The sequence below is a fragment of the Balaenoptera ricei genome, chromosome 8 (genome assembly GCF_028023285.1).
Source record: "Balaenoptera ricei isolate mBalRic1 chromosome 8, mBalRic1.hap2, whole genome shotgun sequence".
NCBI classification, from domain to species: Eukaryota; Metazoa; Chordata; class Mammalia; order Artiodactyla; family Balaenopteridae; genus Balaenoptera; species Balaenoptera ricei.
The window spans coordinates 106,953,572-106,975,882 of NC_082646.1; the positions used below are offsets into that span (position 1 = coordinate 106,953,572).

The following is a 22,311-nucleotide window of genomic DNA, read 5'->3' on the forward strand; positions in this document are numbered from 1 at the left end:
CCCAGGATGGGCCGGGGGCGGGTCCATTTAAAGACCTCGGGACAAAAGCGGTCGCTGTCTGTGCTCCGTGCAGACAGGTGCAAGCCCAGCTGGGCTGGATCCTCCGCGTCACCGAGCCCATCTGCTGGGGGATGGGGTGGGCTGTGTTTCCTTGACGGATTTTTGAGTGCCCCCAGCCCCCGGCGGAGCGGAGGAGACCATGGCCCCTCAGGGCTCCCAGGCCGAGCTGGAATTCGGAGGACCCCTGGGTAATGGGGCAGAGAGAGGGGGTACTTGGGGCCAGAGCTATGCGAGGGAGAACTGCAGGGTTGAGCTATGAGCGGGGATGGGGGCAGGATCTGAGGATGAAAGGCTTTGAGGGGTATCGGGAGTCAGAGGATCTAGGAGTTTGCGGGGGAGCGTCTGGAGAGGGGGCTGAGGAGGAACCAGGTCCGGCGGCTGCAGAGCAGGGGGTTTGTGGCATGGAGGACCGGGCGGACTAGGGGGAAGAGGAGCAGGATCCTCGAGGGGACCAAGACAGAAGTCAGAGAAGGGGGCCGAGGGCGGAGTCCGGGATGTGGAAGACGGCGACGGGAATGCTGAGGGGGCCGCCTGCGGGGGTCCGGGAGAGTTGGAGAGCGGACCCCCGCCGCGACTGCCCCCTTCCCCAGGCGCTGCGGCGCTGCTGCTGCTGCTTCCCGCCACCATGTTCCACCTGCTGCTGGTAGCCCGCTCGGGCCCGGCGCGCCTCCTGGGTCCCCCCCCTTACCTGCCGGAACTCGAGGAGCTGTGGAGCCCGTGGGCGCTGTTGCTGTGTCTCACCTGGCTCGGCCTGCAGGCGGCGCTCTACCTCTTGCCGGCGCGCAAGGTGCGGACGCGGCTCGCGGACGCGCGGGGGAGGCGGGCGGAGAGAGGGGCTTGGCGAGAAGAAAGACACCCTCAACCCTTAGCACCCTTTTGTGCCCACAGGTGGCCGAGGGGCAGGAACTGAAGGACAAGAGTCGACTGCGCTACCCCATTAACGGTGCTTGGGGGCTGGGTTCTTGCGCGGAGTTGTGGGGATGGGGGTGGAGCCCCAGGCCCGGTGGGGAGGTCTATGGAGATGAGCCCGCGACCCCAATTTCTATTTTGTGCCTCTTTACGCCCAGGACAGACGTAGGGGGTTCCACTGGCTCCCTCCACACCCCTCCTCCCTCCACTCCCAGCATTGCTGCCACTCTATGCACCAGAGAAGTGGCTGGGGTGACCCTAACGGCTTGGGACAAGGTCTGCGACCTCCCTGGGCTTTAGGCTGTGTGCGTGTGTGTGTGTGTGCGTGCGCGCGTGTGTATTTGGGGGTGGGGCGGAGGGGGAGGGGCGCAATCCCCAGGTCTCACTGTGTGCTGTGGTTCAGGCTTCCAGGCCCTGGTGCTGACAGCCCTGTTGGTGGGCCTGGGGGTGTCAGCCGGGCTGCCCCTGAGCGCGCTCCCGGAAATGCTCCTGCCCTTGGCCTTTGCGGCCACCCTCACCGCCTTCATCTTCAGCCTCCTTCTCTATCTGAAGGCTCTGGTAGCCCCTGCCTCTGCCCTGGCACCCGGGGGGAACTCAGGTGAGAGGAGTCCCAGTAGGGTGTGGATGCAGGCAGATGGGGGTGCTTGCTTGCACCTCACCCTCCCATTATTCTCCAGGCAATCCCATTTACGACTTTTTCCTGGGACGGGAGCTCAACCCGCGCATCTGTTCCTTTGACTTCAAATATTTCTGCGAACTGCGGCCTGGCCTCATCGGCTGGGTATGCTGGGCCTGGCTAAGTGGGCCTCCAGCCAGGAGGAGGGGTGGGATGGGTGAGCAGTGCCTGGGCTGCGCAGGGCCAATACTGTGCTGACATAAATCATTAATCGTTCATTCCACAAATATTTGTTGAGTCCATCATGTGCCCAAGCACTGCTCTAAGTACTGGGAGACAAAAGAAAGAAAAGTTACAGGAAAGAAAGAAAAAAATCTCTGTCTTCATGAAGCCTACATTCTAGCGGGAAAGATAGACAAAAAATAAGTAAAATATGTATCGCATGTCAGGGGACGCTAAGTGCTATGGGGAAAAAGTGAGGGAGTTAGGAGAGCAGGTGCAATTATAAATAAAGCGGTCAAGCGCAAAATCTATTTCGAGGAGAAGAGAGAGTGATCCTGTGCTGCTTGCTGGTCAAAGCGGTGCAGAACTTCAAACTGGTCACTGGGTTTAGCAACCTGTCACTGGTAGCCTTGAAAACAGGCCAACTGTGTTTTTTTTGGTTATAATCACCCATACTGGACTGTGGTCAAGATTTCCTGAAGGGTTTCTTGAACAAGGTCCCTGTCACCCTGGAAACTACCTCATCCAGAGACGGGAGGAGTGCTGGGCGCCCGTCACAGATCTGGTCTTCAAGGCTGTTTCCTCATCATGTGTGAAATGGGATAAAGTAAGAGCTTCCTCCCAAGATTGTTGTGAGGATTAGAGGTGGTAACCTGATTGGCAGCCTCAAGCCCAGTGCTACCAGAATGGGGGTGCTCAGTATAGGCTGGCTGCCAGCTCATCATTATCGAGCACTTACTAGGTGCTTAGTGCTTCACACACATTATGGTCCATGATGATCTCCCTTTTCTACATGGAGGTGGGGAAAATAGGCTTTAGAGAGGGTAAGCAGCTTGCCCAGGTGGCGAAGCTGAGATTCAAAACCAGGTCTGTTTTTTTTTTTTTTTTTTTTTTTAATTTTATTTATTTATTTATTTATGGCTGTGTTGGGTCTTCGTTTCTTTGCGAGGGCTTTCTCTCTAGTTGCGGCAAGTGGGGGCCACTCTTCATCGCGGTGCGCGGGCCTCTATCGCGGCCTCTCCTGTTGCGGAGCACAGGCTCCAGACGCGCAGGCTCAGTAATTGTGGCTCACGGGCCCAGTTGCTCCGTGGCATGTGGGATCTTCCCAGACCAGGGCTCAAACCCGTGTCCCCTGCACTGGCAGGCAGATTCTCAACCACTGCGCCACCAGGGAAGCCCAAAACCAGGTCTGTTTTAACTCTCAAACCTGAAGTGTGCAGTTTCTCCCAACAGTGCTCTCCCAAAGGGAACACTACAGGACACGGCAAGAGAAAACAGGTCAGGAGGTGGTCCAGTGCAGTCTCTGTGCCCCTGGGTACAGGGGCTGGAGCCACTCAACAAAGGCCTGGAGAGTTAGTGACGGACAGCTGAGAGAAGGGCACAGGCGGGCCACTGCCTTTCCAGGCGCTGCACCTCACCTCTGTGGAGACGAACTGGGAACAGACTGCCCTGTCTCACCCGCTGTGCAACCCCCAGGTCCTCATCAACCTGGCCTTGCTGATGCAGGAAGCAGAACTTCGGGGGAGTCCCTCACTGGCCATGTGGCTGGTCAATGGCTTCCAGCTACTATATGTGGGTGATGCACTTTGGCACGAGGTGAGGCAGGACTGGGCTAGGGAGGGAGAGGGTGCCTGAGGACCTCGTGGGGACTAAGCCAGTGTGTCTGGGTCCTGTCCCTGCAGGAGGCGGTCCTCACCACCATGGACATCATACACGACGGGTTTGGCTTCATGCTGGCCTTTGGGGACCTCGCCTGGGTACCCTTCACCTACAGCCTGCAGGCCCAGTTCCTGCTGTACCACCCAGAGCCCCTGGGGTTGCCCCTGGCCTCGGTCATCTGCCTCATCAATGGTCAGTCAGGAAGGGGAAGCGTTCTCCCTCCCCCTTTCATTCGTTCACTATTTATTCAGCACCCACTAGGTAGGTGCTAAGCCTCACACCCTTCTTTAAAGCCAAGGGCTGGGTCCTGGGTCTCCTGGCAGACTGAGTCTGGGCTGTGGGTAGTTGGTCAGGGTCAGACAGAGGCCCCTGACTGCCTGCTCACGCTTTCTCCCAGCTGTTGGTTACTACATCTTCCGTGGAGCCAATTCTCAGAAAAACACCTTCCGGAAGAATCCTTCTGATCCCAGAGTGGCTGGTGAGCTGGGTTTCTGGGGTGCCATGAAGCGAGGTCGGGCAGCTGGACTTCCAGGGGGTCCCCCATCCCACTACGTGTCTTTCCCCAGACCTTGAGACCATCTCTACAGCCACAGGGCGACGGCTGCTGGTGTCTGGGTGGTGGGGTATGGTCCGCCATCCCAACTACCTTGGAGACCTCATCATGGCTCTGGCCTGGTCCTTGCCCTGCGGTGAGTGGTTTGGGTTGGCGCACGGCAGGGGCCGTTAAGTGTGTGAGGGGCAGAGGTGGAGTGGTGAGCACAGGATGCCCAGTCTGGGTGTGGAATGGAGAACAGGGCTGCACCCCTGTTTTTTTATTTTTTATTTTTTTTTTTTCTTTTTACATTGGTGACCATCCTGGAAGATGGGCTACCATATGCTCTAATATAAGGTATAGTGCCAAATTCTGGGGATTTGTGGGGAGAGAGGGCTCATTCACCAAAGCAGGCCCTGGAGTTGGGGTGCGGCATCAGAGGGGAGTGGCATTAACACTGTACTTGGGAGGGATGCGCTAAGTGGAGGTAGTCAGGGAGCTGGGGATGGACTCAGGGTGTGTCTGGGCCAGACCTCTGTGACAGCCTCGCACGCCAGCACTCCCTGCAGACCTTGGACCTTTCACCATGGAGCCCTGATGGCCCCGTGAGCCGTTAGCTTTGGAAAACTTTGTGAACTGGGGGGCTGGCTGAGTGGTCAAGAGAGACCCCTTTCCCCACAGGGGTGTCCCACCTGTTGCCCTACTTCTACCTCCTTTACTTCACTGCGCTGTTGGTACACCGTGAGGCCCGGGATGAGCAGCAGTGTCTGCAGAAGTATGGCCTGGCCTGGCACGCATACTGCCGGCGTGTGCCCTATCGAATCGTGCCCTACATCTACTGAAGCAGCTCCACGTGTCCCAGGTCGGGCCACGTGCCCACCCAGCTGCCAGCACACCCAGCACCAGGAGCCTGGACTCACCTGGCACTCAAGGGCCTGCACCCTACCCTGCTCTGAGCTCCGACAGGCAGGGGTGAACAGCCTGATAGGTGGTTGGAGCAAAAGGGGAAAACGAAGCCAAAATGGAGTGGAGGGGCTGCTCTTCCTCCTTGGATAAACATCTGGAACGTTTGGTGCTGCTTCTCTCCCTTTCTGGGGCCAGGTTGTTTAAAAACTGGCTGGGTCAGCCCCCATCAGGGAGAAGCTGACAGGTGGTCTGTGGGCCCAAGCGTTTGGGGGTGGGTGGCACAACAGCTGTCACTCAGAAATGGGCACTGGCGACAGGGCAGACCAGTCACAGCTTTATTAATGACAAAGAGTGTCCAGTTCAGCCAAGGAGCTCCTCAATGAGAGTCCTCCGGGCAGGTGGCAGGGGGCCTCCCCAAAGCTGCTCCAGCTCCCCAGTGAGGGCTGCCACCTCCACGGCTGCCACAGTGTGGGCTCGGTGGGCCCTGGCGCAGTCTAGAGCCAGGGGTGTGAGGGCCTCCTCATTTTCGTTGATCCAAGACAGCAGGAACTGGCACTTCTTTCGGGCCCGGTAGAGGCGATCTCGTTCCTCAGGGGCCACAGCTTGTTTCCGGGCCCGGCCCAGGGTCTGTGCCAAGTCCCCCAGTGCTGCCAACGTGTAGCCTTTCTGGTTGGCCGGGTCCTCGCCCAGCAGGATGCGGGCGGCCTCGCGCATGGCGCCCCGTGTGCCCAGGGGTCCGGGGGGATGCTCGCCTGCTTCCAGCACGTGGGCTGCGGCCTGCAGGGCCTCCTCGGTAGAGGCGAAGACTTGCTGGGCGCCCAGGACTCCAGAAACGCTGAGCAGCGTGGCACAGAAGTCAGAGAGCAGTGCCTCGTCGCCGCCGTGATACAGGGCAAGAGTGTGTGCGTAGGCGAACAGCACGTTGGGCAGCTGGAAGCGCACAAGCGGCGACGCCCGGCCCCTGCTCAGGCTGGCCAGCGTGGGGAGCCGGGTGGGCACGGCAGGAGGGCAGGCCCCGGGGACGTCTCCGAGAACTGGTTCGGCAGCCGCAGGCTCATCCTTCTCGGGTTCCGGTGGCGTCCTCGCAGGGGAGGGCTCCAGCTCCTCGGCGTCACAGCCTGGGGCATCACCCAGCTCCTCCAGAAGCCGCGGCCCGGCGCCGCGACCCCACCACCAAGGCCGCCACGGGGGCAGCAGCCGCCCGGCCTCGCCTCGGCTCAGCAGCCGCTCGAAGGCCGCCTTCTCGGCCGGGGCCAGCCGCTCCCAGAGTCCTGAGAGGCCGCCGGGCGCCGGCCCAGGCCTGAGGCCTGCGTCCTCGGGCTCGTCCTCGGTCTCACGTTGCTGACGCAGCCGGAGTAGGGCGCTGGCCAGGCGGCTGGGAGAGGCGCTGCGGCCGCGCAGCTCTCCCAGCACCTGGTCACGGTAGAAGTCTTCGGCGCAGGTGCCATGCGCCCGGTAGCAGCGCAGCGAGCAGTAGGGCACGTTACAGCGAGGGCAGGTGTAGCGCGCTGGCTGGGCCTCCCCGGCGGGGCAGAAACCACAAGGCCCGGGCGGCTCCATGGCAACTGGCGCCGCACACCACCCGGGAACGCACAAGGGCAGCAGACCGGAAACTTCCGGCGCTTCTCGGTTACTTCCGCCTCTTTGCGGGGCCGACGGAGCGCTTAGTCAAAGCTCTTCGAGGACTCTCGTCAGTTTCCGCCCGCACTCGGAAGCCAAGCCCCGCCCCTCTCTTGAGCCGCGCTTGGGCATGCGCCGGAACCGGTGGGGAGGTACGAGCTCAGTCCCGGGCTTCGGCGGAGCGCGGCCCTGCGCGGTGGGAGCGCAGGGAAAGTGCGTCCGGCGGACGCTTCGCCGGTACCAGCTCGCCCCCTAGTGGTTTCCTTTTTAGCACTATAAAGCGCTGCGGCAAAACCCAGTCTTTGCTAACCTTAATCTACTCTGGGCCACTAATTGTGCCAAGCCCATGGGAGATGAGGCGTCCCTGCGCTGAAGGGGCAGCCATTCTACTAGGGGACACAGACAAAGGGGAGAGTGGAAGAAGGCCAAGGTGGGGTACCTAGCCTAGACTGGGTGTGCTGGGGGCATTTCCCCTCTTGAGAAGAAGCATTAACAAATATTTGAGCTGCTTGACTTCCTCATCCAACTTTAAAGTGCAAACTTCACACTAGGCGGCGAAAACACACTGAAGAGCAAAATGAGATGAGGTGCCTGCCCTAATGGAGCTCACAGTTTGTGGTAGAGTGCGGGTGACGACTCACAACCTGTGCCAAGCGCTGCGAAGCCCTGATCCATGGCACCCCTAAAAGCTCGCTCTGGTTCTTTGGTCCCTCACCTCACTCATATTCAGCCCTACCTCTAGTCAGCTCTGCCTTCAAAATACCTTGTCTCTATCTCAATTTGGATCATGTTTCCCTACCAAGATCTGGATGGATTTGAAGAGTCTGCTCATTTTTGCAGCCCCTTCACCACTGGTGGTCTAAGCTACTTGCTCAACTGGATGACACCAGCTTAACTGGTTTCCTTTTTTCTTGCCAGCCCTCCAGGAAAGTCAGCCAGAGAAAATACTAGATCAAAAGTCAGATCACATCAGGCCCTTGCTTAAAACCCTGACCTGTACCTGGACTCAAACCAAACTCTCTCCACATCTGACAAGACCCTGCAGGATCTGCCACACCTTGGCACACAGGTTTCTTGGCTGGAACTCTCACCATCTCACCGCTTGATCAGCTCCTGTTTCAGGTCTCACACATCCCATCGTCAGAGACCTCCCCTAGCTTATCTGTCCACCTGTCACACTCCCTTTTATTACAGCACCCTGCTTACTTTCTGAGGCCATTAACACTTGTAACTAGTTTCCTTGCTTTCCTCACAAGAATCTAAACTCCTAAAACGGATGGGGGCCAATGTTTTTCTAGGAAGCTCACTGTAGAACTCAAAAATAGCCAATTTATTTGTGCACTTTCTAGAATGCAGGTGCTGATCTAAGCACTTTACGTAAAATTCTCAAAGCAACTCTCAAGAGATGGCAGTGGACTTCCCTGGTGGTCCAGTAGCTAGGACTTGGCGCTTTCACTGCTGGGGCCCGGGGTTGATCCCTAGTCGGGGAACTAAGATTTCACATGCTGTGTGGCGCAGCCCAAAGAGTCAGCCAGCTAGTGAATAAATGGAACAAGGATCCAAACTCAAGGCAGTCCCAAGTCTAGAGCCCAAGGTCTTTACCCCATAGTATGCTGTATTCCAAGAACCAGCAGGTTCAAACAGCTTAGCAGAATGAACAAATGGGTATGCATGTGTCGCTAGGAGGAAACTTGAATCAGTCCCAGAGAACTCCAATTCTGAGAACACTGAAACAATCAACTGAGCCACCTCACCTGTGATTAGGTTAGCAAGGCCCATCAGGTAATCAGAACAAACACGATCACTGCAGTACTAATGTAATCAGGCAATACTTTCTGAAGCTGGGGCAGACCAGATTCCTGGTCTGGATTCTACTAAAGCCACAGCTGGTTCCAAGTGCAGGGAAATGCTAGACTGGTGTTCCATGATACATTTTCTACTCAATCAATCTCCTCCTCTCCATTGCTGCCGCTATAAAACCTCTCCCACCACGATGATTCCTGCTATCTTCTGTTTAAAAGAAAAAGACCGAAAATAAGAAAGTATTTGGAAGTTAATTATCAAGTTATTTGGCATGGGATTGGAATTTTCCTCAACTCTCCACCTGAAGGGCTGGCATTTATGGTTACCAGTTTTCACAGGAATCTTCTTTTTGTAGTTTACCACTCCTCCACCTCCACCCACAAATCCCTGCCAAGCTGCTAACTCCTGACACCGCCAAGAAAACCAAAATGAGGCCTCACTGTTCTTCATACCACCAGCCTTAGAAGCCACATCTCTCCCTGAGGCTCTATACATGAAGATGAAACCATGAGATGATTGGGCTAAGTGACTTTATTAGAGAAAGCCAAGATGACAACAGACTTAAGAGTTGGCATTGGGGCCCTTCTTCTTGCCAAAGGTAGGCACAACATTGACAAAGCGCCGGTTGTACTGCATACGTCTCTTGGCCCGGCCCGTCTTCTTCTTCTTTTTCTCTTGTTTGGCCACCTGGGAAAAGTGAGGGATGATCAAACCTGGGTTGTCTCTTCCATGCCTTCCCTCAGGTTCATCGCCAGGAAGGGAGAAAGCAAACAGGGCAAGAGCCAAGGGTTTTGGCTTAGCCGTGCCAGTAGAAAACAAAGTCCAAACAACACCACTAATACTCTCACTTACCTTCGGTGTCTGACCTCTTACTTTCCCGGCTCGGGCCAGGGAACCATGGACTTTACCTGTGATAGGAAAGGAGGACAGCAAGCAGTTAGAACAAGAAGGCCCCACCCAGCAGAACCCTTTCTCCCTCAACTCAAGTTTAAACGCAAGATGGGCCCAACAGGGAATGAAAACAAAGTCACAGAGATTTGAATTCTAAGAATGTCTAGTCTGGTACATTCTGGGGTGTCACTTCAGAATTTTCCAGCTACTGACCTTAAGACCTAAAGAGCACTGTGGAGATCTGGTCCAACCTCCTAGTTTTAGGGAGTAAATTGGGACACAGACAAGGATCTTATCTAGTAAGTGACTGAAATAGAATGACACTCTGGCTCAGTCTCCCACGGACCTCTCAAAAGTTCGTTCTGAGAGAGGTAAACAGGAAGAACCACCCTGGATTGAGAACACACCCTACACCCATGAGCTTACAAAGCAGTTCACAACACAGACCTCCCCAACTCACCTCCAAGCATGCGGCCGGCTACTTCCAGAGTGCTCAGAGCCTCCACCCCACACTGGCCCAGGGAAGCCTCGTCCTCTAGGGGCGTGCCTGCCATGAGCAGGACTTGATCTTCTGGAGCGATGCCCTCCAACGAGGCTACATGAGCCTACAGGGAAAAACGAGACTCAGCGTTCCCGCGGCGGGCGAGGATGAAAAACACAAAAGACCCCAGGGAGCACCACGGAGCCTTACCTTGATCTGGGCGACCGTCTCCTGGCCGGTCACCTCGAGAGTGTGTAGCTCCTGGGCGCGGACAAAGAGCTGCATATTGGCGACTGAAAAAAAAAGGGGGGGGGGTGCTTTTAAGAGAAGAAATACTCTGGGCGAGAAGAGGGTCAGGAAATGGGTGGCGGGCCGGGGACGACGGCGCCAAGAAGTAGGTGGTCTCGGGGTCTCACGTGGGTAAGGCCGGGTCTGCCAGGGAGGTCCGACAGGGACTGGCCCGGGCCCCAGAGCAGCCCTTCTTCCCCTGTTTTTCCCGCGTCCTCTAACCTCGCGGCCAACCTGCGAGCCCTTCGGCTCCATCCGTGGCACAAACCTTACCTGAACCGCGGATACCGCTGCCGCTACCGCGAAGATGGAGTCGAGAAAGAGGAAGGAGCGAGGGCGCGCACGACCTCACCGCCTGCTGCGTGTCACGTCACTGTTGAGCGACCGCCAAGGCCTCTGACTTTTGTACCGCCCTAGGCCGCCTGGCTCCGCCTCTTTGTGCTTTGCGCAGGCGTTCTCTAGGTCCCGGGGGCCGGGCGAGCCGGAAGGGGTGGGGCCAGGCTGGTTGCGCGCGCAGAAAGCGAGTGTACGGGGGAGTTCAAGATGGCAGCGACCATGTTTCGGGCTGTGCAGCGGGGCTGGAGAACCGGTGTCCCGCCGGGCTGCGGGCTGCGGCGACTGGTGAGAACGCTGAGCGTGAAGCTGGGGGCAGAGGGCGGGGTGGAGGCTCACTGTATTTCTTGTAGTCTTAAAACCGCGTCCCTACTTAGGGGGCACTTTTCTGGAGCTCAGTTGAAAGATTGACAGGGAAGGTGGCAGGGCCTGGAGCGCGTTTCGGAGTGCGGGGCTTGAAATATGATTGGAGTACAACTTAAGTTAGTTAGAACTGGGGGTGCTGCACATAGACTCTCGCTGCCTAGTATTTTGAAGGGGAAACCGTACCAGAGTGTGGGAATTGGCCCCAGCTCGTTGGCGACACTTCTGAGAACCTGGGACTCGCGATATATAGGCCACTTCATCTTCTCATTCTCATTGTAACCCTGGGGCCTATCAGGAGTCCAGGGTATCTGCTGGGAGAAGTATGGGAGGACAGACTCCGGAATGTGACCTTAGGTAGATTGTTTGCTAATGTCTTAATCTTTCTTGGATGTACACAGGGGGGTAATAAAATACCTAATTTGTCGAATTAAACGAATTAAGTGAAAACAGTGCGTGTAAGCACTTAGTGCCTGGTGGTGTCCATATGAGGCTGAAACATTCCAGGTGAGGGAGGGTCACATCGGATGAGTGTGAGTGGGAAATTATCACGATTGCTGAAAGAGCATAACCCAGAACTAGAATATTTAAGTAGAATCTTCACAGGAAACTTTAAAATACTGAAAAATGCCGTATTGGTCCCACTTACGGTTACTCAGCTTTTCAGATGTATACACACACTTCTGAGTCCCACAGAAATCCTAAGAGAGGCAGGCCCTTCCGAGTTCCTGAACTTCATTTTCAGTCCCACTTGTACCCTGCACCCTGGCAAACTGAAGTCTGGTGCTTTCCTACCTCCAACCTTTTGTTTATACTATTCTCTCTGCTTGTCATGTTTCCTTTTTCTACTTAACTGAAGTTCTCCCTGTTCTGGGGTGGTGGGTGGGGCGTGGGGGATGGGTAGGCTGATGGAGAGATTTTTTTTTTCCCCCCTCGGAGCCAGACCCAGGGGCCTCCTGATTACCCCAGCTTCGTGGAGTCTGTGGATGAATACCGTTTTGTGGAGCGCCTGTTACCCCCCACCAGCATCCCAAAGCCCCCAAAGCATGAACATTATCCCACTCCTAGTGGCTGGCAGCCCCCCAGAGGTGAGCTGGGTGATGGGGATGGCTTGAAGGCTGCAGGGAAACATCCCCCTCCCTAGAGGTCTATCTGCCCTGGCTGAGGCTCTGGACTCCCCAGAAGGTTCAGGACTTGTGTTGAGATCTCTCAGAGCTAGCATCTGTCTTACGTTCAACAAAGGGCCCAGGATTGGAGACCTGTTTTGCTAGTACCCATCCATCCACACTACTGGGGTGAGGTCTTCCCATGTGGGAAAAGTGAAGCATAGAAGACCCAAGAATTTGGACCCCCACCTCCACCCCCGGCCATAATTGAGAACACAGCTTGGGAGGTGGGCAGTTCTGGGTCCAAATTTGGCTTTGCTATCCATTGCCAGTGTGGTTGAGTTAGTCACTTAGCTTCTCCCAACCTCAGTTTCAGCAAAATAGAGATCATCTGCTCAGCACATAAAGCATGTCATGCAGAGCCCAGCCTGTGGCAGGTGTTCAGTTCTTATAAACCCCCATCCCTTTGTGACAGAGATTGATTTTAGCCTCCCTGACCCAGTGGAGAAGGGCAAGGATTGGCTCCAGAGGGGGACTCAAAGATCCCGGGAGGCATAGCCCTGACCTTATTTCTTCTTGAGCACCTTCTGGTGCCAGGCCTGTGCTCGGCCTTGAGGTACCAGGGTGAACAAGCTGGTCCTGGCTCTAAACTTAGGGAAAGAGCAGGTCTCCTGATCTGAAGTCTGGAGGTGGCTTTGCGGTTAGGTTCACTGACCCCCTGCACACTCTGAGGAGAAAGGTCTTGGCTGAGGTGAGATGAAGTTTGGGAACATTTGACTTATCACTGTCTCTCTCTGTCATAGACCCCCCACCCAACCAGCCCTACTTTGTGCGACGCTCTCGTATGCACAACATCCCAGTCTACAAGGACATCACGCATGGAAACCGTCAGATGACTGTGATCCGGAAGGTGGAGGGGGACATTTGGGTAAGTGGGTGGGTGGGTCAGGGTCCGATTCTGACCTTTCAGGGCTGAAGGGATGGGAACCCTCTAGAGGGAAAGGTCTGACCAGGCCTGACTCATCATCTTCCCCCAGGCCCTGCAGAAGGATGTGGAAGATTTCCTGAGCCCGCTGCTGGGGAAGACACCTATCACCCAGGTCAATGAGGTGACAGGTACCCTTCGGGTCAAGGGCTACTTTGACCAGCAGCTCAAAGCCTGGCTTCTGGAGAAGGGCTTCTGAAGCCCAGCTGAGCAGCCTGCATGACCAGTGTTCCCCTGCGACTGGAGTGCCGGGGATCTCAGGAGGGAAGTGGCTATTGAGGCAGCTAGGGGAAAGGGGCACAGAGACCAGGGTGAGGGCCGTGGAGCAGGCCTTGTTTGCATAAAGGAGGAAATGGGATTCTGTATAGGTGCCAGCACTGGGGGAGGGCTGTCTAATATTGGAGACCCACCAGGAACAGCCAAGCTAGGGGGGAGCATTAATTCCCCCACCCCCCCCACTTTGGCATGTTCCTGCTTTCCCTTCATTGGAGCTCCTTGGACTCAGCTATTCAAGCTGTAGAGGTTGTTGATTGCCCCTCTGTTGGAAGCAGTAGCCCAGCCCAGTTTACAGGAGGGTAGCACAGGGCAGACCCATTGGGTACATTCCTTCCTTGGCCCGCAGACCCTCACTGCGGCAAAAAATCCCTGAGCCCTTGCTCTAGGTCAGACCTGACTTGGTAGAGGCTACAGAGAACACAACACGACTCAGACGTGGGTCCTGGAGGTCTTCAGTTCCAAGTGTAGTGCACGTCAGCCCCTCGGCTCATTCCTTTTACCCATGGAGAGGCAAAAAGGCCAGTTACCTCTATTCCATTCCATATTAAGAGTTGGGTCTGACTGGGTTTCCAGCTCCAGCAAATTAATTGATTAGCTTTAGCTAGTCTGCCCACAAGGGGCTCCTCGAGCGCTCCTAGCAGCCCAGCACAGGGCCATCCTTCCCAGGTTGCTGACCTAGTATCAAGGCTGGACAGGGGGTTTGCAGGCAGGAAGATGTGACCTTTTGTCCCTGCCATCCCATCCCACCCCACCCCACCCCAGCCAAGGAACCTTCACACTTGCCTCATCCTTGGGAGTCACAAGGGCCAAAGGCCCGAGTTCCCACCCCACCTCAGCGGCAAGCTGGCTTAAGACAGTGTTCAGAGCCTGGCTCCCCTACTTGCTCTGACCTAAGGCAGGGTACTTAACCTTTCTGGGGTTCAGTTTCTTCATATGTAAAATGGGTATATCGTCCTAATACCTTAATATTCAACATTGTGCCCAAGAACAGTGCTGGCTTGTGTAAGTAAACCCTCACTCCTGGAGATTCCAGGCCACTCTCGAGTCTACGGCCTGGGTTAAGAAAAAGGAGCGTGGCACACTGATCCTATCACACCAGTTCCACCAGTCATTAATGCAAGTTTTTATTTGGCTGTATATACAATTTAAGCTATTAAAATTTGTACAATATTTACAAATTAAATAATCATCTGAAACTGTCTCCAGCAACTCCTGTAACACAACACCAAGGGGCAAAAGACAGGGGCAGGCAACGCCTTGGCTCCTGTCATCCCCACCTGGCCCAGAGCCTTTTCTAAACTGGAAAGACAGGGAGCTTGGCACTCCTGCTCCCCTTTCCTGGGGTCAAGCATTCAAATTCAAAGACAAAATTTAAGCCAAAAGACAATAGCAAGGAAGTAATTCCAATTCTTCTAAACTCAAGAAAAATTCTGTAAGTTAAGAAGTTGCCTTCTGTAGGTTCTGGGGCTTGCAGTGGTTCAGAAGCAGACACAAGAGCCCTCAGCCTAGAGTGAGACTGCACAGTGGCTGCTGGGTGAGACCAGGGACGGTCTCACCTTAGACAAACTGCAGGGAGAAAAGGGCCTGGGGGGGAGGGGCAGAGCAGGGCCCTTCAGTGCTGCCGGCCTGCTCCTCCACCCTAGACACTCCTTTCCCTGAGTTGTGTGGTTGCCAGTAAGACATGGAAATGCCACAGGGCACAAGGGGCACAGCCACCACCACAAAGGGCTCCTGGGGAGTTCAGGTAAGAAAAGGACATCAGTACCAGTCTTGGTGGGTGGGCCCAGGAGCAAGTTCCTGGCCTACCTCCAGCCCCTTGAGTCCACACTTGGGAACGGGAGCTAATACTGTTCGGCACTGCAGCGTGACTCCACACACAAGGGGGGCTCGGAGGGACTCCCCTTCTCCCAGACGGGGTTGGGGGGGGGGTCAGAGGGCTTCTCAGACACTGCACCTTTCTGCCTTCGTGGCCCCAGCAGAACACAGGGCTGAAGGGTTGGAGAGGAAGGCTGGAACTGACCCAAGATCCCCATGGCTGCCCGGGACTGTAAGGGCTGGAGTCAACTGGGGCCTCAGGCCTCTTTCCACTTGGTCAGATGCCACCTCCTCTGTCTCAGAGCTGGGGGTTACTACTCCCTGGTGCACATAGAGAGGGAGCTGGCACTTGGTGGCAGGACGTGTTCCAGCGAGGACTGCTCAAGAGTGGGGGCAGGGGCCAGGACTGGGGCAGTGTCAGTGGGCAACAGGGGACTCCAACTTCTGCAGGCGACGGCGGCGGAGCTCTGCTGCGTCAGGCTCCCCATCCTCAGGCAGCTCCTCGGTGCCCGCGGACTCAGGAGCTGGGGACAGAGAGGTCCAGGAGCGGAACCCAGAGAAGTCCCCCGCCCCACCCCGCTGTAGGCTGACCGCAACTACCTGGAGGCTTTTCAGGTTCAGGGGCTGGTGGAGAGGCTCCCAGGGATGGGGTGGTGGCCTCAGAGCTGGGGGTGCTGGTGGAGAAGGCGGCAGCGACAGCTGTAGGGGCAGTCTCCTCAGTGGGGTTGGCTGAGGTGGCAGGCCGGGGGGGCCTAGGAAGAGAAGGGACAAGAGGAGGGCCTTGGCATCCTGGCACGACTGGAGAGATTCTGCCCTCCGTGAGCCTTGCAGGGTGCACTCCAGCGCTGATGTGCCTTGCAGCCCCAGTGACCGGCAGACACGACTGAACACATGTTGAATGAATTCTTGGAATTCTATACCACCAATTGATTGTAAACCACTTGCAGGGAGGGACCGCTGGCCTTGTTCACTGTTACACTGCAGAGTTGCCACTCTGAGATGCCAGGCACCTTCTAGAGTACCAACTAAGACTGCACTGAATAACAAAAAGCACACAAGTCTCAGAGTCAAGCTCCCCTCCAAGTCTGTACCGACACTGCTGGGTGCCAGGCACTTTGTATATGTCCCCTGCGAATAGGAATTAGAACTCTATTCAAATAAGGTAATGAAGGTCACAGAGCAAGTGAGTAATAAGATCAGGACTTGAACTCGGGCCAAGCTGGCTCCAAGTGACTTTGTATTTGCTGTCTCAGATCAGGGGCAGTGATTCCCAGTCAAAGTGTCACCCTGTGTCAAGAGAGTATACATGATTAAAGTACTGGGAATTATATAAAAGGACAAGACTCAAGGATAGCTCTCTAATAAACACCACTCCTCCTTAGATCCAGACAGGCCTTCTGCAGTGGGAGGATAAAAAGGCACCAAGAATCCCGACACCTTGGGTGTGCCTACAGATAGAATGCCTGAATCGACAGGTATCACAGGGTGGCAGGGGAGAAAAAGGCCCAGAACCACTGCTCGGGGCCTTCTCTCGGCAGCCCCACACCCCTGCTGCCCACCCTGGCCCCCGTGTAGACGCACCCGAGGGAGGCGAGCACGGTGAGGTACTGGTTGATCTGCAGCATGGCGGCATCCAGCAGCGTGTGGATGTTGCGCAGGCTCTGTAGCCGGGCCTCCAGGTGCTGCCGCTCGTGGCCTTCCAGAGCCCGCAGCTCCTCTGGGGTCAGCCCAGCAAAGCCGGCAGGAGGCACAGGCATCGGGGGGAAGGCTGGAGAGAGAGAGAGGCTCAGCCTGGGCTGCCTGGGCCTGACACCCCCCCACCTCCCAAAACCACCCCAAGAGCTGCCCAGCTTACCAAAGGGTGGAGGCAGTGGCATGCCCATCCAGGGGGGAGGGAAGGGGAAGCCTGGGGCGGGGCCAGCGTCAGGGGCGGAGGCCGAGCCAGGTGCTGGGGCAGAGGCAGCAGAACCAGCTGTGGTTGTGGCTGCTCCACTGGGCCGAGAAAGGGCTGCGAAAGAGCAAGAACAGGAAGTTAGTTTGTGCTGAGGGGGCTCTGCTTCCCTTCCTTCCACCGCGCTACCTGGCTGGTGCGCTACCCAAAAGACTCACCTGCACTGGTGGACGGAGGGGCCACAGCGTCTCCGGAGCTGGGGGGAGGTGGGACAGGAGGAAAGGGGCCCATGGGGGGCCACAGCGGGAACATGCCTGGAGGGAAGGGAGGCAGGAGGCCCTGGGCGACTGCAGAGAGAGGACGGGGTGGTGAGAAAAGGTCCAAACTGAGATAGAGCCAGATCGCACGCAAGGGACCGGGTGTTGGGGCTCTGTCCTCTGCTCCCACAGGCTCTCTCTGAGCCCAGCACGGATCATACATGACCGCGATCATCTGTGTCTCTTCCTGTGACCAGCCCCCCGGCCCCAGACTGAGCTTCGAGGGCAGGGACTCTGATTCACCTCCGCATTTCCCACTCCCAGTCTGGGGAGAGAACCCAGCAGTGTGCTGGATGGCCAGATGAGGGCCACTCACAGTTGGGGGGCTGGGGCAGGAGTGGCGGGGGGTGGGGGGCAGGTGGTGGCCCCTGATCCGCGGGCTCAGGGGGCGGCGGTGACTGGGTCGGCAGCGACGCCCGAAGGACATCCATACGGCAGGTGGGGCAGGTCTGCTGCCGCTGGAACCAGGAGCGCAGGCAGCTGGGGGTCAAGACCAGGCAACAGTTAGCAGGCGCCTAGGGGTCTGCCTTCCGAAGCCGCTCCCTGACGTGCAGGCTGCTCAGGGCATCCCCACCTGGTGTGGAAAATGTGGCTGCAGGGCAGTCTCTTGGCACCAGTCACCATCTCTTCTCGGCAGATGATGCAGACGTTGTCCATCGCCTGGAGTTCCTCTGGGGTGGCGTCTGGATACCTGGTTAGGACAGACCGAGGACACGTCAAGACCAGAGCTGGAGGCAGGGGCACCTGGGCAGAGCTTGGGCGAGCAGCTAGGACAGGCCCACTTACAGTGTGTTCATGTTGCGGATAGCTCGGCGAGACATGATGGCATCTGTCACAGCTTTCTTGAACTGCCTGAAAAGACAGTTTCAGTAGAAGGAGGGAGACGGAGGGGAGGGGTCAGAGCTGTGGCAGGGCAGGGCTAGGCTCACCTCATGGCCAGGTACATAGGCCGGATGGCAAAGAGAGGGAAAGTGTGCACCTTGATCATGATGGTCATGAAAGCCATGTACAGCAGAACCTTGATAAAGCCTGGGGGCAAGGGGTGCAGAGAGCGGCAGGTCACAGGACCTGGTAGGCAGGGCTGGGGACACTGGTGCAGGTCAGGGGAGGTCCAGGCTCGTCTCACCTGTAAACAGCTCCGTGTAGAGCATGTACACGGCCTTATTGTCCCAGGGATTCTCGCTCTGGAGGTCCACAGAGTGCAGCACGTACTTGATGAAGATGGTGAGCACCATAGTCATCAGAATGGCATACTGGGGGCGGGGGACGGACATAAGAACACAGGCCCCGTGCTCCAGCCGAACTGCTGTCCCCAGGCCTGTGCACAGCGGAGTGCCACGGTACAAGCACAGGCTTGGACACAGCCGGGGGCCTCCTAGCTTCTCCACTCACTAGCTAGTGTGACTTTCAGCAACTCGTAGACCTCTCTGAACCTCAGTTTGCTTGTCTGTAAATGACAGAATTAACTGTTCCTTTATAACAACGTTGTTTTGCTGATTAAAAGAGATGCAGGTCAAGTGCTCAGCACAGGGCCTGGCATACAGTAAGCACTCAACAGACGTGAACTGTTGTCACTGGACACGTTCTTCCTCTGCTGGGGACACACCTCCCCAGCTGTCCATCAAGCTAATTCCTTCTGTCCATCAACAGCCAGCTCCTCTGGCATCAACTTCCGGGAAGCCTTCCCTGAGCGCCAGGTCAGGGCTCCTCCTCCACACGCGCCTTTCTGTGCCGTCCCCACTCTCCTAGGAGTGTGTAGAGGGCAGGGGCTGGGACTGACTGATGGCTGCTCCTTGGTGGCCCACACGAGCTGGCCACAGAGCAGGTGCTCGATAAAGGTTTGTCAGGGCACAACAGTGCCACCTTGGGCTTGTCCTCCCAACCTCCCAAGCCAGTTTTACCTCAAAGCCAAACACCAGCTGCACAGAGGCCCCACGGGTCAGGATGCTGTGATAGGCATGGCTGACGAAGAGGAAGTCCAGGATACCCAGGAGGAACATAAGGGCTGTGGGGACCCCCCAAATGGGAGGTTGGTGGGGTCAGCCCAGGGCCTGACAGCCACTTCCTGCTCTAAGACAGCTCCCACCCTCAAGCCCACCATGGCCCCAGCCATCTAGTCAGGTGGGCACACTCCATTGAACCCGGCCCCCTGGGAACTCCAGTTCTGCCTAGGGGTGGCCCAGGCTCCAGGTGAGGAGGCAAAGAGCTAAGGGGCTAGGCAGCTGAGAAGCCCTGGAGTGGAACAGGCAGAGATGATGCAAATTAACTTCCTAAATTATCTTTCCTGTACAGCTGAGGGCCGAGGGCAGCCTGTGCTCTATGGTATAGGTCCACGGTTAGTGACTTTTCATGTTCCAGTCCTTCATGGTGCCTCTTCTCCCTCCAGCTCCCTCCTCTCCACTCCCATGGGTCTCACTCACAGACAATGCGGCAGTGAAAGAGCCAGGAGATATTGGGGCTGCGTTCCATCTGAGGCAGAGGAGAGAGGGGGCCCGTCAGCAAGGCTGGGGCTCACCCCATGTCCCCACCCCAGCCCTCACTCCACAAGCCTGCCCTCCAGCCCTCTGTCTGCTCCAGAGAACCTCCCGACCCAACTCACAAAATCCACACGGTCCTCAGCCAGCCAGTGAAAACACTTGAGGAAGAGAAGGAGAGTGAAGAGCGCAACAAAGCGGGGGCTGAAGTCATCCCGAAAAACAGTGAAGGCCAGACAAGTCTCAGTGACAGCATACCAGGAGCGTTCCAGAAGATGCTGGAGGTTGGGCAAGGAATGATGTGGAACTCAGACATTCTGTTTGCCCAGCTCCCTGCCCCTCACCTTGGGAGCCATGAACATCTCACCTCCATCTCTGCTGCCCTCAGCTGTCCGAAGAACACCTTGCCCATCACCTTGCCCAAGAGGAAGACAAGGACGAAGGCCTGGATGTACAGGACCTAGGAGGGAGGAGAGGCTATGGTTTGAGGTCACTTTCTGCTTTGCTCTGTCCGGGGCTCATCATTCAGGAACCTCTCCACATCCCCATCACAATTTGTTCAAAGTTAGGCCTGGCAGCTACTTCACTTGTCTCCCACTTACCTGACCTTTAGCCCCGCCCCTGTCTCAAACAGACTCCTCCTTCCCTCCCAGGAAGCTCCTCCCTCCCTGAGCCCTGAACTCACTGCCATGCTGGGGCTAGACTTGGTCAAGTACACCACGGTGGGGTAGAACTGGTGCTTGAGGTAGTAGGCATGAGCCACCACGGCCCCGGTCAGCGCCAGGCTGGCCGCCATCATCACGGCGGTGCGGAACATTGCCCTGGCCTCGGGACCTGCAGGGGGAAAGAACTGTGTGACGCCCGTGCTGTGCACACCTAGCACAGTGCCTGAGACGCAGTGCGAATAAACAGGAGAAACAAAAGGAAACCTCACTTCGTCCTCACCATCATCGCATCAAGAATAGCATATACTCCCCCATTTTACAAATTAGAAGACTGAGACTCAAAGGGGTTAAGTGATCACACTGACGCAAGGCCAGCAGCCTGGGTTAGTCTTGTTTCAAATCTAGGGCTCTTTCCACGCCGCCTGCCAGACCGCCGCCTCCAGGGAAGAATGAGGAAAGGCAGCAGAGTCGGAGGAGGAGGGAACTGCTCCCGGTGCCCCTAAAGTGACGGTGATGGAGTGGGATGCAAAAGAAGAAATCTCCCGCAGTGGGAACGTGCGGCCTGGACCGGGAGAAGCCAAGGCGCTGGGGGGCGCAGCCGGGCAGGCGACAGCGCTGGTGACAGCTCCGCCAGGGTGGGCAGCTCCGACGCGCGCCCCGCGGGAGCGGGCGGGGTACGTCAGCCTGGAACCCTGGCGCTCCCCAACCCCCGGGGCAGTGACAACTCGGGGCACCGGAGAAACGGCCGACCGTCAGGATGCAGAGGCGGGACGGAGAGGGACCCGGGTCGCCTCCACGGTCGCGCACCTGTAAACGCCAGGAGCTGCGAGCGTCGCAGGCGGGGCCGGGCCTCTGAGAGCGGCCGCGCGGGCGCCTGTCTAGGGCCAGCTGACAGGCCGAAAGCGGGCGGCGGGGCTGAGGGGGCGCGCCGACCCCGGAGACCTGAAGGGGAAAGATCTAGGTCCTGACTCCAACCCCAACCCGGGCCCGACCCCTGCCCACTCACCAGGAGCCCAGCGCCGCGAGCCCGCTCAAACCCCGCGACTGCGGAGGCGACCCCGGTTAACAACACTCCCCACCCACTGCGAGCCGGAACTTCGGGGGTGAGACACCTCACTTCCGGCGGGGCGGGGCGGGGAATGGATCGTACCAAGTGCCGCCTTTCCTTGCCCGCGCAGCGCGCTCCCCGCGGTGCCGGGAACAGTAGTCCCACCACCCAACTGGGGTTCGTGCTCACGGTTCGAGCGACAGATGGGAGAGGTGGTCTAAGCGGAATAGGGCAACCCGGAGAGGATTAGAGACTCCCTATTAGTCACAGATGGTATCGTCTCCGCCTCTGAGTGGACTCAACCTAGCGGAGGACTCTCAAAGCGGCTGGATTGGCGGGGGGTGGGGGGGCATTGTGCGGGCCGTACCATTTGGAGGGGTGAGTATGCAAGGGACAGACATTAAAGGTCTAAGAGAAATAAAGTGTCTTAGAGACTCATTCCAGGGGGATTCACAACAGTCTGACAAATCAGATGCTTTCTAAGAGAACTGGATGCAGGAAAGAAACATATGTCTCCTCTTAGATCACCCCCAAATTGTGTGGGAGTGAGTTGGGTCCCCGTGGCTGCTACTGATTGCTCGAAATAGAGTTACGCGGACCAATAAGAAAAAGAAAGGAAAATCGCTGGCCTATAGAAAGAGAAAAGCAGGTGAGTGGTTGCTAGGGGCGGAAGGTAGCGTTGCCTAGGGCTAGGTCCAACCCGGGTGGGCAGAGAGTAGAAAAGGCGCAATCTGTGGGCGGGTGTTCCTCTTCTGCCCCAGGGGACGTTTGCTGCGCTACGAAAGGGAGCTGTGCCTGCGACTGAGTAGAAGGCAGACCTTTCATTCCGGATAATCTTGGGATGGGAGTGTTCTGTGCAAAGGGATGGATTTCAACGTCGCATGCCCGCACCCCTCCCCAAGCCTACAGCTTTGCTGTCCTTATATCATTCAGTCCTGGGCCGTAGGCGCAGCTTCCCCTGGTCTTGGCTGTCTATGTCTCCGCAGCCAACCCAGTCGGCTCATTGACAGAATGGAGCTAATGCACCCACTTTGTGCCTTGCGTTTTCCTC

The 22,311-nt window shown here is 57.0% G+C and overlaps 5 protein-coding genes across 7 annotated transcripts; 2 read left to right on the forward strand and 3 right to left on the reverse strand.

Moving 5' to 3' along the window:
• Positions 1-46: 46 nt before the first annotated feature.
• On the forward strand, positions 47-4,954 carry TM7SF2 (transmembrane 7 superfamily member 2). Of its 2 annotated transcripts, XM_059931962.1 has the most exons (10): positions 47-248; positions 651-847; positions 949-1,003; positions 1,373-1,567; positions 1,647-1,750; positions 3,284-3,403; positions 3,490-3,658; positions 3,864-3,944; positions 4,033-4,155; positions 4,680-4,954. In XM_059931962.1, the coding sequence occupies exons 1-10, from the start codon at positions 200-202 to the stop codon at positions 4,838-4,840; spliced, it is 1,254 nt and encodes a 417-aa protein (XP_059787945.1). In that variant the 5' UTR covers positions 47-199; the 3' UTR covers positions 4,841-4,954. The 2 variants fall into 2 exon arrangements, with proteins under 2 accessions (XP_059787945.1, XP_059787946.1); XM_059931963.1 differs by lacking the exon at positions 1,373-1,567.
• Positions 4,955-5,216: 262 nt separating this feature from the next.
• On the reverse strand, positions 5,217-6,592 carry ZNHIT2 (zinc finger HIT-type containing 2). The gene has a single exon (XM_059931964.1). The coding sequence runs from the start codon at positions 6,462-6,464 to the stop codon at positions 5,265-5,267; it is 1,200 nt and encodes a 399-aa protein (XP_059787947.1). The 5' UTR covers positions 6,465-6,592; the 3' UTR covers positions 5,217-5,264.
• Positions 6,593-8,840: 2,248 nt separating this feature from the next.
• Positions 8,841-10,370, reverse strand: FAU (FAU ubiquitin like and ribosomal protein S30 fusion). Its single transcript, XM_059929805.1, has 5 exons — positions 10,261-10,370; positions 9,910-9,992; positions 9,679-9,823; positions 9,180-9,235; positions 8,841-9,014 (listed from the first exon to the last, which is right to left on the reverse strand). Exons 2-5 carry the CDS (start codon positions 9,982-9,984, stop codon positions 8,889-8,891), a joined length of 402 nt encoding a protein of 133 aa, XP_059785788.1. The 5' UTR covers positions 9,985-9,992; positions 10,261-10,370; the 3' UTR covers positions 8,841-8,888.
• Positions 10,371-10,486: 116 nt separating this feature from the next.
• On the forward strand, positions 10,487-14,246 carry MRPL49 (mitochondrial ribosomal protein L49). Its single transcript, XM_059931968.1, has 4 exons — positions 10,487-10,608; positions 11,627-11,771; positions 12,593-12,717; positions 12,827-14,246. The coding sequence occupies exons 1-4, from the start codon at positions 10,531-10,533 to the stop codon at positions 12,971-12,973; spliced, it is 495 nt and encodes a 164-aa protein (XP_059787951.1). The 5' UTR covers positions 10,487-10,530; the 3' UTR covers positions 12,974-14,246.
• A 950-nt stretch (positions 14,247-15,196) lies between these two features.
• On the reverse strand, positions 15,197-21,303 carry SYVN1 (synoviolin 1). Of its 2 annotated transcripts, none has more exons than XM_059931965.1 (16): positions 21,219-21,303; positions 20,233-20,381; positions 19,915-20,007; positions 19,673-19,825; positions 19,494-19,542; positions 18,975-19,078; positions 18,200-18,326; positions 18,003-18,102; positions 17,860-17,925; positions 17,648-17,764; positions 17,390-17,553; positions 16,975-17,103; positions 16,721-16,873; positions 16,447-16,633; positions 15,466-15,617; positions 15,197-15,389 (listed from the first exon to the last, which is right to left on the reverse strand). In XM_059931965.1, the coding sequence occupies exons 2-16, from the start codon at positions 20,362-20,364 to the stop codon at positions 15,283-15,285; spliced, it is 1,833 nt and encodes a 610-aa protein (XP_059787948.1). In that variant the 5' UTR covers positions 20,365-20,381; positions 21,219-21,303; the 3' UTR covers positions 15,197-15,282. The 2 variants fall into 2 exon arrangements, with proteins under 2 accessions (XP_059787948.1, XP_059787950.1); XM_059931967.1 differs by lacking the exon at positions 21,219-21,303 and adding an exon at positions 21,020-21,185.
• Between the last annotated feature and the right edge of the window lie 1,008 nt (positions 21,304-22,311).